The 14,454-nt window shown below is 30.1% G+C and overlaps 1 protein-coding gene across 3 annotated transcripts in view; it reads right to left on the reverse strand.

Moving 5' to 3' along the window:
* Positions 1 to 329: 329 nt before the first annotated feature.
* Not11 (CCR4-NOT transcription complex subunit 11) overlaps positions 330 to 14,454 on the reverse strand; it is a 115,645-nt gene continuing 101,520 nt past the window's right edge. For all 3 annotated transcript variants that reach the window (XM_035368101.2, XM_085810973.1, XM_035368100.2), the window contains 4 exons: positions 10,873 to 10,952; positions 9,609 to 9,678; positions 7,668 to 7,823; positions 330 to 603 (listed from right to left, as the gene is read on the reverse strand). In XM_035368101.2, coding sequence (XP_035223992.1) covers positions 451 to 603; positions 7,668 to 7,823; positions 9,609 to 9,678; positions 10,873 to 10,952 — 459 coding nt within the window. In that variant the 3' untranslated portion in view covers positions 330 to 450. The remainder of the gene's footprint in view (positions 604 to 7,667; positions 7,824 to 9,608; positions 9,679 to 10,872; positions 10,953 to 14,454) is intronic.

Raw genomic sequence — 14,454 nt, forward strand, 5'->3', positions numbered from 1 at the left:
ACAAATTACCATTATCAGCTGCATGATTCAATGGTGACACCAAAGTTAAAAACAATTTGTGTCAAAAATAGATCTGGTTACACATCACCATGAGGAGGTAACTTCTGCCATCTTTAGAAACATTTGTAATATAAGTGTCTTCACGCATAAAATCATAAAGCTATATAGATTTTTGTAAAAATTAAGGAAAATACTTAAATGTTGGAAAATGTTTGAACAACATTGTGTCCCTGCAATAGTAAATGCAACTTGAAACTATAACAGCATAACTTTTTATGAATGATCTGTGTTATGTTGGTTTAAAAATATATTTAAAAATTAATTTGCAATACTGTATGCAAAATCTTTAAGGAATTCAAAAATTTTTTTACAGAATTTATTACAGGAAAAATAAGACACATATCAATTTTTTACATCACACTGTACTGGTTTTTCCTCACAGAAAAAAATTCATTGTCTCCCTATGGCTGGTTGAACATTTGGCATAGGTTGTGCAGGTGTTTGTTCTCCACTATCAATTTGCTTGAGCAACCGAAAGAGAGCAGCTGCTTCTCGTATGTGACTAAATTCTATACAGAATGCTTGAACTTCTATAAATAGATCCTAAAAAAAGGTTTTAATTAAAAGAGGGAAGAGAAACAAAGACTTTAATCAACAAAATTCAAAATATTTAGCAAAGATTGTTCTAGTTTAAACAGGACCAAACTGCAATTGAGTCATCGTTTCTTCTTTAATGTAGTGACAACAGTTGCCATTGCAACATAAGATCTTTTATACGAGTATATCTTCCATGTGGCTTTGTGAATAGTGAAATATTTCCTTTAAATGTGATAAGATCTTTAAATGTTCAGCATCTTTCTACTTTCCTTATACAAATTTACTGTCGAAAAAGAAATGCAGAAATAAAAACAAGGGGAGGTTTATTTAAATGAATTTTTTAACTGAATTTAAATTTTATTCATTAACAGAGATTTGTTGTTATAAGTTGGAGATAAGAGGTACGATTTATGAAAAGAAGACAGCTATTTATCTGACTTTTAATATTTCTGCATTTCATGAGCGTAAAATTCTATGAATATGAAATTGATTAAAAAAAAAATCCTAAGGCAAAGAGAAAAATAACAGCACATATTTAAAAAAAATATTCTACATTTTTAGAATTGTAAAATATAAATGTTTTCTTTTGCCTTCATACTGTAAGCTCAGTATTGTTTTCTTTTCTATCATCCCCAATTTCTTCATGAAAAAGGCAAGTTTGATTTTCTTCAAAATATAATTCTTGTGTAAAAATTACTTGCTTTCTAAATAGATTTATTCATATATATTATACATACAAACGTACCCAAATGGCTTACTTAATACTTTTTTGTATATTTGGCATTATATAGCATTTTATATTAATTACATCACTAAAAATACATGTTCCATTTCCTGCATATCTGAGGTTTTCACAGATAAAATAAACTGTATCTAATCCAAATTATAACAGAAGAAATCCAAATTTTCCATTTTTTGCAAATAGGTTAACAATATTGAGATACATGTAATTTAAAAATGAAATTAAAATTACTCTTTCTACATTATAAGAAACAAAGATAAAAATGAAGAATAACCAATGAAAAGAATGAAATTAAGAAAATTTCTTATGTCTTCAGAAAGCTAATGAAAAACAATTATATGTAGGCAATTGAATTTTTTTAGAAAGGGGCAGACAATATCCATTAGCAAATTATTTGTAAGATATGTAAATTTGGCAACTTTTATGACTGCACACAATAAATTTTAGGTACAGCTGCAAATTATCTACCTCTCAAATCCACATTATGAACACGGAAAACCATGAAAATGCTCATGCAGCCTTTTTGGCTGGAATGGAAACCAGGTCAAAATACCAGTTTTCAGAGATTTTACCACTCGCCTACTGTAGAATAAATTTTGAAAGAAAGAAAATTCAAGCAGATGCTACATCATTATCATCATTTTCTACAATTTTAAAGTGGGGCTAAATTAACAAGAATACCGTCAACCACTATAGTTAGCATACAGAATGGAAGCTCTATAGCATGCTATTGTATTCAGATGGTTTACAGAATTTCATAGATATTAAAACTCAGAGACAAGTGGATCTTACTACCACAGTACATGCCAGGATTGGAACCAAAACTGTATGTCTCAATTTAGAAAAGATATGTGATTTATGCTTACCTATTAAAGTAACTTTTACTGCAAATGACAATTATGAAAACTATATGGCAAGATAAATTCTGTTACTGTAACATTTTGAAGTAGCTTGTGTTTAAAAAGGCCTAATAAAATCGCAAAATGTTAGGTCTAAAAAATAAGATTTGCTACTGGCCAAAAGAACTAGGTCAGGATGCCATGAAAAGTATTTAACTCGCTGAGCTGAAAGATAAAATAAATGGTAACTGATTCAAAATTCATTACATCAATACTTATATCCATAATCAATAATAGAAAATCCACAGAAGAACCAAAAGCTGAAATCAGAAAAATTTATATTAAGGGGAGAACATGTATTAGAAACCGCAATATAGCTTCATCTAATTTTAACTTTTCCAGTGCCAGAAGAGTGCAAAGCTGAAGTTTTTATATATCTAATTGGGTGAAAATGCAACAAACAGTTTTATTTATATTAGTAGAGATGATGCCAGAAATTACAAAGTAGTTAAAAATAAAATTTTAAAAGAACATCAGCCAACTACTCAAGCATGTTTAGATATGTTTCGAAAGACTAGATGCCAGTCAGAGGAAACACACTCGTAGTTCGCAGCATGGTTAATGATACAATCAAAATGTTTTGATGTTGAAAAAGGAATGTGTTTGATTTAAATACAGTTACTGAATTAACAAAGTAGTTAAAAATAAAATTTTAAAAGAACACTAGCCAACTACTCAAGCATGTTTAGATATGTTTCAAAAGACTGGATGTCAGTTAGAAAACACACACATAGTTTGCAGCATGGTCAACATTACAACCAAAGTGCACCTTAAGGAATGTGTTCGATTTAAATATACTGAATTAACTTTCATTGATCAGTTCATACAAATTCTTGATAATGAGATAGCCATCATTCTTAATCACGAGATAGCCATGCATACAAATGTAAAGCAAAGATGACACTTGGTTAAAATCTACAGAAATCAGAAAAGAATGTAACATAATCTTTACTTGCAAAAGAAAATCATTAAATGAGACTGGTAACTATTCTCAGAAAATGCCGAAACAGAAACCAAAAGTACTCGCTATGTATCCTCTTCAGTGCAAAAACTGGATGGTTTGTCCAAAATTTACAAAGTTAAAAAAAAATTGTTACATTTGAATCTTCCTTATTTACAGCTGAAGATTGTTAGAAAACATTTAAGCATGAAAATAAAAATAAAACTAATTCTGAAAATAGTAAATGAAAAAAAAATTGACCCTGTTGTAGTCCAGATCAACAAAGAATACACCCAAACAAAACAAATCATGCGGCCTCTGCAATATGTGAAAATACTGGTTGAAAATAAAGAAATTTATGACATTATTAATTCACGTACATTAGTTCTGATATTAAATAGAAATATTTTATCACAAAGATGATGAAAAATTAAAATTGATATCTATATACTACAAAGAAATAAAAGCAAAATCAGTACAGTTATTTATGTCTTTGACAGACGATGTTCTCGATTTAATAAGTTAACCCTGTAGATATTCTATTCTGGCTTAAGTGACTGATGTGTGAATTGTTAATTACCTATACAAAACTCTGAACTCTTGCACAACAAATGTGGTTTAATGGGGAGAACGAAACTCGAAGGTGGAGTGTAGAAAAGTTTAGACTACATGGAATCAAATGGGCCTGAAATAAGCATTCCTCCTTCATAGGAAAAGTCTAGAATGCAAAACAGCCATGATATATACGTCAAAGGTCATTCAGTAGAAAAAATACAGACATTTGAGAATGATGATAGTAGCGATGTACTGATATTGTGAGAGGAGCAGATGTCTTGCCCTACTTCAGAAGAAATAACAAGTAATTAAAGACAGGAAAAAAGAAACTTTATTGAACTTCATAACCTAATTTTTCATACGTAACGGAAGTTTCAGTTCAGCAGTTAGTTCTTCCAAAATATCAAAGAAAAGATGTCTCAAAATAAGCATGAATCTATTTTCAAGGCTCACATGAGGGGTATAAAGAAAAGAAAAAAAAAAAAAAAAAGACATAATTTTTACTTGCCCAATATGGTTGGTTAAACATGTTAAAGAATACACGAATTTGTCAATTAAAAAGAATGATTCATGTAAATCATGCCAATTAAGAAGTATCGAAAAAATAACAGAATTCCTATTACCTCAGTTCTAAAACCTTACTTATATCATCCATGGTAATAAGTAGCCAAATCACAGCTCCTATAGAACCTTCTATGGCTAAAAAAAATAAACATGTTTTATGTCTAGTGGATCAACTTTCACGATAGTTGCATTCCTTAACAGTAAAAGATACATGTGATGCTCTGTTGGAAATATTTACAAGGAATCAGTTTTATTTTCCAACTGACACAAGAATTTTTTTTAAAACATATGTGATGCCATCCACAATTTCCAGTTCCAGGATACCCAGCTAGTAATGGTTTTAAACAGAGATACTACAATAATTTCAAAAATGCTTTTCATCATGGATTCATCTAATTGGAATAAATATCTAATATATTTGCTTTTTCCTCACAGAGAAGTTCCCAATTCTACTACGGAGGTTTTTTTTTTTTTTTTTTTTTAAGTTAATTTATTGGCCGAAAGATACATGGTCCACTGAGTCTAGTTGGAGTGGTGAGATTGCATTTCAATACAAAGTGATCAGCTGATGATTATTTATAGGAAATAAAGTTAGTATGCACAGCTGATCGAATATCGTTGACACATCGGCAGGCAACTCATTTAGTTTAATTGTCAAGCTATTCCTAAAGAATTTAAAATTAGGGGATAAAGTTTATTTACTCATTCCTGGTTCCTCTAATAAACTTTATGCAAGATGGACTAGTCCAAGCAGATATTCAAGTACTGTCCACTTCATTCAAATAAAGTAAAACTTTCCAGTGAGAAAATCAGACACGTTCACATAAATAAAATTGGAGAGTATATTGTTAAAGTATACATTGGAAAAATTAATTTTGAAAGTGAAAAAGAAATTAGAGAGATTCATGTAATTCCACAAGCTTCATCTCAAGATACAAAAGGTGTTCTCCAGAAATTGAAACTTTAACATACTAGTTTCAATTTCTATAGATCAGCAGATCAACAGTAGCAAATTTGTTATTCATAATAGAGCATGAATTATTATTTAGAGGTAAAATTAAAACTGAAAAAGTGGAGGGTCATAAAATAAATTTGAAACCCAACAAAAAAGGGGGTAAACCCACTTATTTACCTGATTCTAAGAATAGGCCAAAGCTAATGAATAAATTGAAGAGCTGACCAAACTTTATTTAATAGAAGAGAGAGTGGAGCTGAAATTTCATATTGTACAGTTGTACGAGGGCTATCCAGAAAGTAGATTACGTTTTGGAATAAAAAAATAAACAAAGTATAGGAAACAAATTTTATTATATACAGATGAAAGCCATACTCAAATACTACTTTTCTACATAGTCACCATACAAATTAAGGCATTTATCGTAGCGATGTACGAGCTTGGAAATTCCTTCGTCGAAAAATTCGGCCGCCTGCGCCTTCAACCACTTCGTTACCTCTTCTTGCCTTCCATCTTGCACAAAACTTGTGGTAACCAAGCTTTTCGCTGATGATTTCGTGCAACAAACTTCGCGAAATTTGTGGAAAACTCAAAGAAAGTTCCGTTATTGTGAAATTTCGATTTTCACGGACTTTAGCATCGACTTTTTCGAGAAGTTCGGCGGTCACTATGCTGGGTCTCCCACTTCGATCTTCGTCGTGAACATTGGTTCGGCCATTTTGAAATCTTATGACCCACTGACGCACTCCACCTTCAGTGATAATGTTGTCCCCATACACTTCATGAAGCTGCCGATAGATTTCTATCGGTTTACAGTTTTTTGCAGTCAGAAACCTTATTACTGAGCGCACCTCGCAGCTCGCGGGATTTTCAATTAACGCAGACATTTCAAACCGTCACAGTATCTGAACGGAGCACAGCACGAACCTCTCACTAGCACGGCTAGATGCAGACTGAGCTGCGCAACGCTCTGACCCCAAGATGGCCGCGCTAGCCCCGCCCCTAGCGGACACAGGCGGAAACGTAATCTACTTCCTGGATGGCCCTCGTATAAACAAGAAAGTTAAAGGAATTTGACTATGCGTTGATTATCGTGCATTAAATGCTGTAAAAATTACTGATGATTTTCCTACGTAAAATACAGCAGAACTTATGCATTTAGTAAGACAAAGTAATATATTATCAACATTGGATTTATTACAAGGATTCTGGCCTATTCCCATAGATCCTGAATGCCATGATTAGCCTTTGTTTAAAATCTTTCGACAACAATATAGATTTAAAGTTATAAGTTTTGGTCTTAAAAATGTTGCAAGTACATTTCAAAGGGAAATCAATCGGTGAATGCAGAGATTTTGCTTTTTCCTCAGTCATCAGTAGGGCTGGATTAACCATTAAGCAATATAAACACATGCTTGGGGAATCAAGGAAAGGGGGCACCAGAAATAGGCTCTTAGGTAAAGGGGGCAGCAAAATATTTCCCACTGCCTGTTTTACCACGGAATGCATTTCATGGTAAAACAGGCAGTAAGAAATATTTTGTTGCCCCTTTTAAGACAACTTCTGTCTTCTAAACAGAAAGACAGAAAAAGGACGAAAAAAACTGGCATAAACATAGGTGAGTCACCAAAATCTTTTAAGTGCTCAGGGCCTCTAAAAGTATTAATCTGGCTTTGGTCTTCAGTAGCTCAAAAATTATTAACTCATTTACTTAAAACACGTTAAAATATAACCTACTTTCAGCTCTTATCTTCTCACTTATCAGTAAATCAAAAGCAATTAACATATTTTTGGGAAAAGTAAACACATTAAACAGGCAACCTAATCACAGCTTTCCTCATGAAGAATAAACTAATTAAGTGATTATTATTAGCATAAACGTCATTCCCATTTCAAATATAAGGCTCGTGACAATAGTGAATACAACAAGAGTTATTTAAATTATATTGCAAAATAAATAATACCACAAACAGCAGTAATTATCTTACAGAACTGCAGCATATATCTTAAAATTAATTCAAAATCTACCTGCTCTTATAGTTTTTTGTATGCAGCCAAACTTACTCCAGCAGTAGCTAAACAAAAAGGACATGTACTTCATTTTGCCAATTTAAGTACTTTACATTAGGACTGATGCTGGCAATTTATCCCTATTCTTGGCAGCATTTAAAAATTGGGAGGGGGACAATCAAAATGAGAATGTTCCACAATTTACTTTTTAATTTCAGGTTTTGTCCAGCTGGTTCTTCTTAATTACACAATCTTTGAGAAAATACATAAAATATACAAAAAATATTTCATACTTTTTTGCTAATCTACTTGGTTATTCACTAATATAACAACATCATTCATAATTTTAATTCTTAATTCATACATTTAAAATTACAAATCTGAAAACAATCAATGATTACATACCTGTACATCAATAATTTTGTGTCTTATCAATGACTGCAAAAACACACAAACTAAACGAACCAATCTATTTTGCATATATTTGTCTTTTGTTGTTTGACAAGTATGAATACAGTTAGATATGTACAGGTGAATAAATTCTGATGGCAAATCAACACTCTGAAATAAAGTATGGTCTTAGTATTTAAAATGCAAAACATGCATTTAGTTGCAGTTAAATAATAAGGAAACGAATTATGTTAACTTTTAATCTGTAAAAAAACACCTTTAAAAATTTATATAATAAAAAAAATCATATCAAAATACAGGTATTTATTCTCAACATATAAAATGATTAGTTTATAATTGGCATTACACTTTTTTCATCAAGGAAAAGAAAAAGGGGAAAAATTGTTCCGGTAGTAATCAATGAATCGTTAACAATCATACAGAATCATTACGATAGTTCTTGAAGTAAGAACGTGTATGGGTTTTCATGTAACAATATACTATTAGAATTTGTTGGAAACCTTCATTTGAATACGTGTCTCAAAATATTAATGACTTAATCGAAAAATGAATATGAGTTTATATTGAAAATAAAATATTATAAAAATATATTAAACTTACTTTTTTCAACACATTATTTCCCCCATCAACTTTAATATTGGGTTTTAACCAAACTTTCCTGCCACTGTCAATATCGTCTGCACAAACAGTTTGTATTGGCATGTTTAATCATATTTTGCCAAATGACTTTTACCATTTGAAAGAAAGAGACTTGCTTTAGTACACTGTGTTGTGAAATTTGTAAAAAAATATCATTAAGTACAAGATGTCTGAAATGGAACTATCAAGCTACCAGATTAGAACCATCATTTACTTTCAGTTCTGTTGTTCTACAGAATGTCACCAAATCATGTGTAGAGCTTTAGGGATTAATGTTAATTATGATTTATTTATAATTCATTATACTATGATCTGTTATTGTTTACTTTCCCATAATAAGCACTCCTTTTTAAAACAGCAGCAGATGGAAAAAAAAAAAAAAAATTAACAATTATTCAACAATCTCCACTTTACAATCTAACAATTAGATAAATGCTGTATGTTTAGGATTTCTATGATCTTATTTTATAGCCTATTCATACTTTGGAAAAAGCATCATAAAAACAGTCACAAATAGCAAGATCTCCATAAGAAGATTCTCAGAGTACTTTCTCAGTAGTACATTCTGAAAGCACTCTCTCAGAAATGTTTTTCTCCGTAGAGTTGTTGGTTGACAACCATACTTTTTGCCTACAATTCTCCATTATTTGTCTTTATAACCAAGACAATTAGATTAAGCAGGTGTCACTGCTGTACACTTTCAGAATCCTAATGGCTCACAATACAATAAAAGTGTCTAATCATGAGCAAGTTTTCTGCAAGTATCTTAATTTTACATATAAATACATTATGAATAAAACTATTATTTGCAAATTTTGCGAGATGTTGACTGATTTAGAATTTCATTTTTCAAAATAAAAAACAAGATCTGAAGAAGCAGCAGAAGGCTGATTAAATAGCAACAAAAAACAGTTAATTTTAAAAAATGAAAACTGATAAGTTATAAAGCAATGGCATCTAATAATAAAGCCATAAAATATAGAAATGTAATAAAATTTTATTCCATATCAAAGCATTTAGTATACAAAATTTACCAGAATATTTTTGTGTAAGATATGTTTTATTTATTTTTATTAGCAATCAGATTTTTCAGTAGGATTACTAATAATTACTAGATTGGAGAAAGGCCAAAATATAACCAAGTATATAATTGCAAACATTTTTTTAAATTAAAGCAGTGCAGTAAACAATTTGTAAAAAATGTAACAGTTTTCAGCAGCATATTTGAAATGCATAACAGACTGGAATATGAAACATAAAAGTTTATTCACCTTTCAAGAAAGACTGTATACTTACTGTTGTCAATTTGTTTACTACTTCCATACTATGTAATGACATTTCCATGTTCACTAAAACTGAAAAGTAACTGAAAAAAAAAGGGGGGGTAATATTAAAAACTGAACATACTGAATACAAAATCGTATCGTGAATTTATCATAACATAATGATCATGGCCCAATAATATAAATACTTATTGGGCCAGAAAGCAACATTTAAACATGAATCAAGGTGGGCATTACAATAAAATAACAAGTATGGATCTAACTGCATTTTGTTAATTTGCTTTAATCTTTTAAGCCAATTCTTGTTTATTAACCCAAAGGGTGTTAGCCAGAAGGGCTAATTTCGTTCTGTTATTTTGTGTCAAAAACTTTAAATGTTTTTTTTTTTTTCCCTTTTCAAATTGTTACCACCAAATATTATCATCCTGTGTTATATTTAAAGAAAATAAATAATGGAGAATCTGCATAAATATATGCATTTTCACCAAATATGGGCATCTGGAAGCACTAATTTGGAATTTGTTTTATTACAGGTTTCATATTTTGTAACACTTCAACGAATTTTTGATTAACAATCTTAACAATTTCAAAGTGAGCAATGGCGATAATGTATGGAAAAAAAAAAAAAACATTTTTATCTCCAACACATGAGACTGTGTATTGGAAATTCTAAAGATATGCTCATTTTAAAGTTATTTTGCGATATTGCTGTTGAATTGAATTTTATGGTTTAAGTGCAAAGATCATGATATTTAATAAATAAAGGTAACACACAGAATGTTTACAAAATGTCTCTTTGGACGTAATGTAAAATCCAAAAGCTTTCAGATTCTTAAAACTTTTTTTTTTCTTTATTTTTATTTCATTAATTACAATGAATGGGCAGGTAATTTTAACTACATAATGAATACACATTTTTTCAAAATAGAAAACTGTAGATACAAAAAAAAAAAAATTAAGTTTGCAAATGAACAAATTAATACAAATACTCAAAGGGGAAAAAAAAAGCAAAAAAGCTAAAATGTTAAATACACATAATGTTGGGTATTATTGATGTGTGTGGGGGAGGAGGGGAGAAATAAATTTATACTACTTTTTTCATTTACTACTTTGAAGCACATACTTAAATTTATTCATTACTTGAATTTAATTTTTACAATATTAAGCTTATTATATAAGTTTTTAATTTAAAATAAATGGCAAATCCAATTTTTATTGAAAATATATTCTAAGAGAAATAATACAACAAAAGAATCAAAATATCACTAAAAACATACTCAGTTATTTGGTTAGAAGATGTAAGTCTTAATAATACTTCAAAAGCTACTGCAGGACTATTTTCAACTAAATCAGGAAGCTAGAACAGAAAAGTTCTTGTTAATAAGCAACAGCAGATTGTAATCCATCAAAATAGCCCAAGCCATAACAGCTCCAACAGAACAGCCCAGGACTATATACAGCCCATGCCAAAATGGCTTTCAAGAGTAAATAATTAGAGTTTAATAATACATGAGACTATTTAAAGCTTTATAGAACACATTAATGTTGGGTATTATAAAAGAGAAAATAATTATTGTTGCATATAATAAGCCACAATGATCTACACTAGGCAATTAAAATAATTATCTTTGGATGAAATTAATATCAGATATCATAAAAAAGTAATTATTGTTACAGTCAATAAGCCATAACTGTCTTGGCAATGGCTGCATTAACATTTAAACAGCAATAAAGTTTCAAAAGGTTTCAGTTATAAAGATGGGAAATGCGAATGCACTTCTAACCCTTTTCAGGTGGCATTATGCGAACATGGAACATACAGACTTTCTTCACAGCATTGCAAATAATCTAAAAAATTACTGTTGCATGATTACATACCTATACATCAATAATTTTGTGTGTTATCAATGACTGCAAAAACACACAAACTAAACGAACCAATCTATTTTGCATATATTTGTCTTTTGTTGTTTGACAAGTATGAATACAGTTAGATATGTACAAGTGAATAAATTCTGATGGCAAATCAACACTCTGAAATAAAGTACGGTCTTAGTATTTAAAATGCAAAACATGCATTTAGTGTATGTTTTAAAAATGTATGTTTTGTATATTATTTTTTAATAAATATTCAGAATTTGAATTTCCGCTGTTTTGTCAGGGCTTTTAGATAAATGCTAGACTTAGGCTATTTTGATGGAGAACCAAGTAAAAGCTGTAAATATTCTCATAGATTAATAAATGATAATTATTGAACTTTGAAAGCCATTTTGTCATGGCTTTTATAGCTCAGGCTATTTTGATAGAGTACTACAACAGATATAAATTTTTCTTTTTAGCATGCAGTTTAAAGAAGTTATAATCACAATATACAATGAAAGACATTTTGGTTAATTATTATACAATAGACCAGCATTCCCCAACCTTTTCATTCTTATGGAACCCTTGTGACAATATGTTCAGGTTCTATTGAACTCCAGTATCTGTGTAACAATATTTTTCATGTAACAATATTTATATTAATATTTTTATTAACATTCAATTATTAACAATTAATGGAAACAAAAAAAGTTACTACCATTTTAATTGTTTATTTCAAAACAAAATTATGCAATTACATATACTTGGTATAATTCTAAATACAATTAGAGATAAATAATAATTTTTTTAGTATATCAATTTATAACAAATATTAAAGTGAAATCTGCACCTTTTTTGAAATGGGTGGGAATGTTGAATTTGGGGTTTGATTTCAATATACAAATGTGAACTTCACCTTCCACACAAAGTAGACGATTTCTAGCCTTACTTTTAATACTTGTTAGACAAGAAAAAGCTTGTTCACTCATATACAATGTTGAAAACTGCAGAAATAAATTGCTTTCCCATGAATTTTCGTAAACTCACTTTCAATGAAAATTCAGAATTTGTCCAACATCTTGTCTTTAAATCTCATTTTCAATGATACATTCAATTGTAAGTCACAAAAATCTTCTTTTAAAGTTAGCTTCTGAGGATGAGCAGACGTGCTAGAGAATGGATTCCTCACCCAATCTTATAGTTCTGTTGACAGGGATGAAAAATAATAATAAATTTTCTTTGACAACTCTTCTACATTGGAAGCAATAAAACTTGAAATTTGTTGGTATCCATCTTAGCTTTTTAATCCCACCAGTAATTCAAACATTTCAAGATTCCCCTTTAAGACATGATTTCCTTTCTTTTAAGATATTTCTTAATTTTCTTGTACATCCAAGAATCTTGTTACTTGAATTTACTACATTTTCTCCGCTGCCTTGCAGTAACTTATTCAGCTGATTCAAATGATGAAAAATATCTGCTAAGTAAGTTAGTATCTACACCCACATTCGATCCTCAAAGCATTTAGTAAAATATTTTTTGTTGTTTTGTTGAAAATACGCATGCATTTCTTGCTTTAGCTTGCAAATCCGATTAAAGACTCTGCCTCTACTTATCCATAGGATTTCAGTGTATAACAATAGATTTAAGTGCTTTTTATCCATGTTTTACATAGTTTTTAAAAATTCTGGAGTGAAGTGGCTTTTATTTAATGAAATTAACCATTTTGATAACATCATCAAGTAGCCTTTGTAATTCATTAAGAGATTATAAGTTTTCAATGAATAAAACAGTACATGGAAACGGCATTGGTGTGTCCCCCCCCCATAAAGGTAAAGCCTTTCATGCAGCCAACCACAAAAGCAGCTCCATTCATACAAATGTCAATATAATTCTTCTAAGAAAGATTCCCCCCCCCTAGATATGCAGATAAAATACTAAATATATCTATTCCTTTGCTTGTCTCAAGTAATTCTTTACAGTAGAGGAAGTTTTCTAACATTAACAAATCTCACAAATGCTAGAAGAGAACAGTTTGAAAGTGGAATATTTTCAATTTTCAAAAGTGAAATATTTCAATCTTCTACCAACATTTTACCCCATATAATTTTATATGTGTGCATTCTCTCCGAATGTGTGACTCTTACGTGCAATAAGCTCTGCTACCAAATAACTTGCTTTCTGAACGTTTTCACTAGCTGTGAATGTGTTTACAGAAACTGTAGTCAGTTTACTTTGAGATTTTAACAGAGTTTTAAAATAATCAATAGTTTTATTTTTCATATTAGTATAGTTGGCTATGAAATGTCAGTTCAGTTTTGTTTGAGCATTTGAAAGTTTATTACCACAAATGACACACAGTAGAAATGGGCATTCTGGATCATCAGTCTTTGTAAAGTCCATTTATAAATTACTCATTGCCACAATGAACCTTTTTGTACCTCTTTCTTTATCAGTCTTTAAATACTGATAAAATTCCTCTTTCTTTTAAAATTTTGGGCAAGATTCTAAATCTTCACCACTAGTCTTTTCAAAATTATCCAGACTTTTTTTTTTTTTTTTTTTTTTGGTTCTCCAGTATCACCACGTTTTAAACATTAAAATCTATAAAAGAATTAAAAAGTGAGAAAAAAAACCAAATAAAATAGCAATCAAAATAATAATAAAATAAATACTAGTGAAATAAAAAATTCACACTAAAACTTTGTTTAATAGCCATATGATCCTACACTTCTTGCATCACTAATGCATACACAGTCACACTAGATTCTAGTCCATGACAATTGGAAAATTGTCTTTGGCTGATTGGCCATGCTCGGTTAGACTCGTGTTGCATGAACAGCTTTGCAATGCCAAAGTACAGTAAAATGAAAACTCTAAGTTAATTTCCTTCCCTTTAAAAACAAAATTATCATTCCTTTTTACAACAGAATTGGTAGTGCAAGTAAGACAGAATTTCATATAACTGTTGATTACTTCTGTTAAATCTAACCAACCAT

The sequence above is a fragment of the Stegodyphus dumicola genome, chromosome 2 (genome assembly GCF_044657685.1).
Source record: "Stegodyphus dumicola isolate Sdum_Otavi_A_Nest chromosome 2, ASM4465768v1".
Classification (NCBI taxonomy): domain Eukaryota; kingdom Metazoa; phylum Arthropoda; class Arachnida; order Araneae; family Eresidae; genus Stegodyphus; species Stegodyphus dumicola.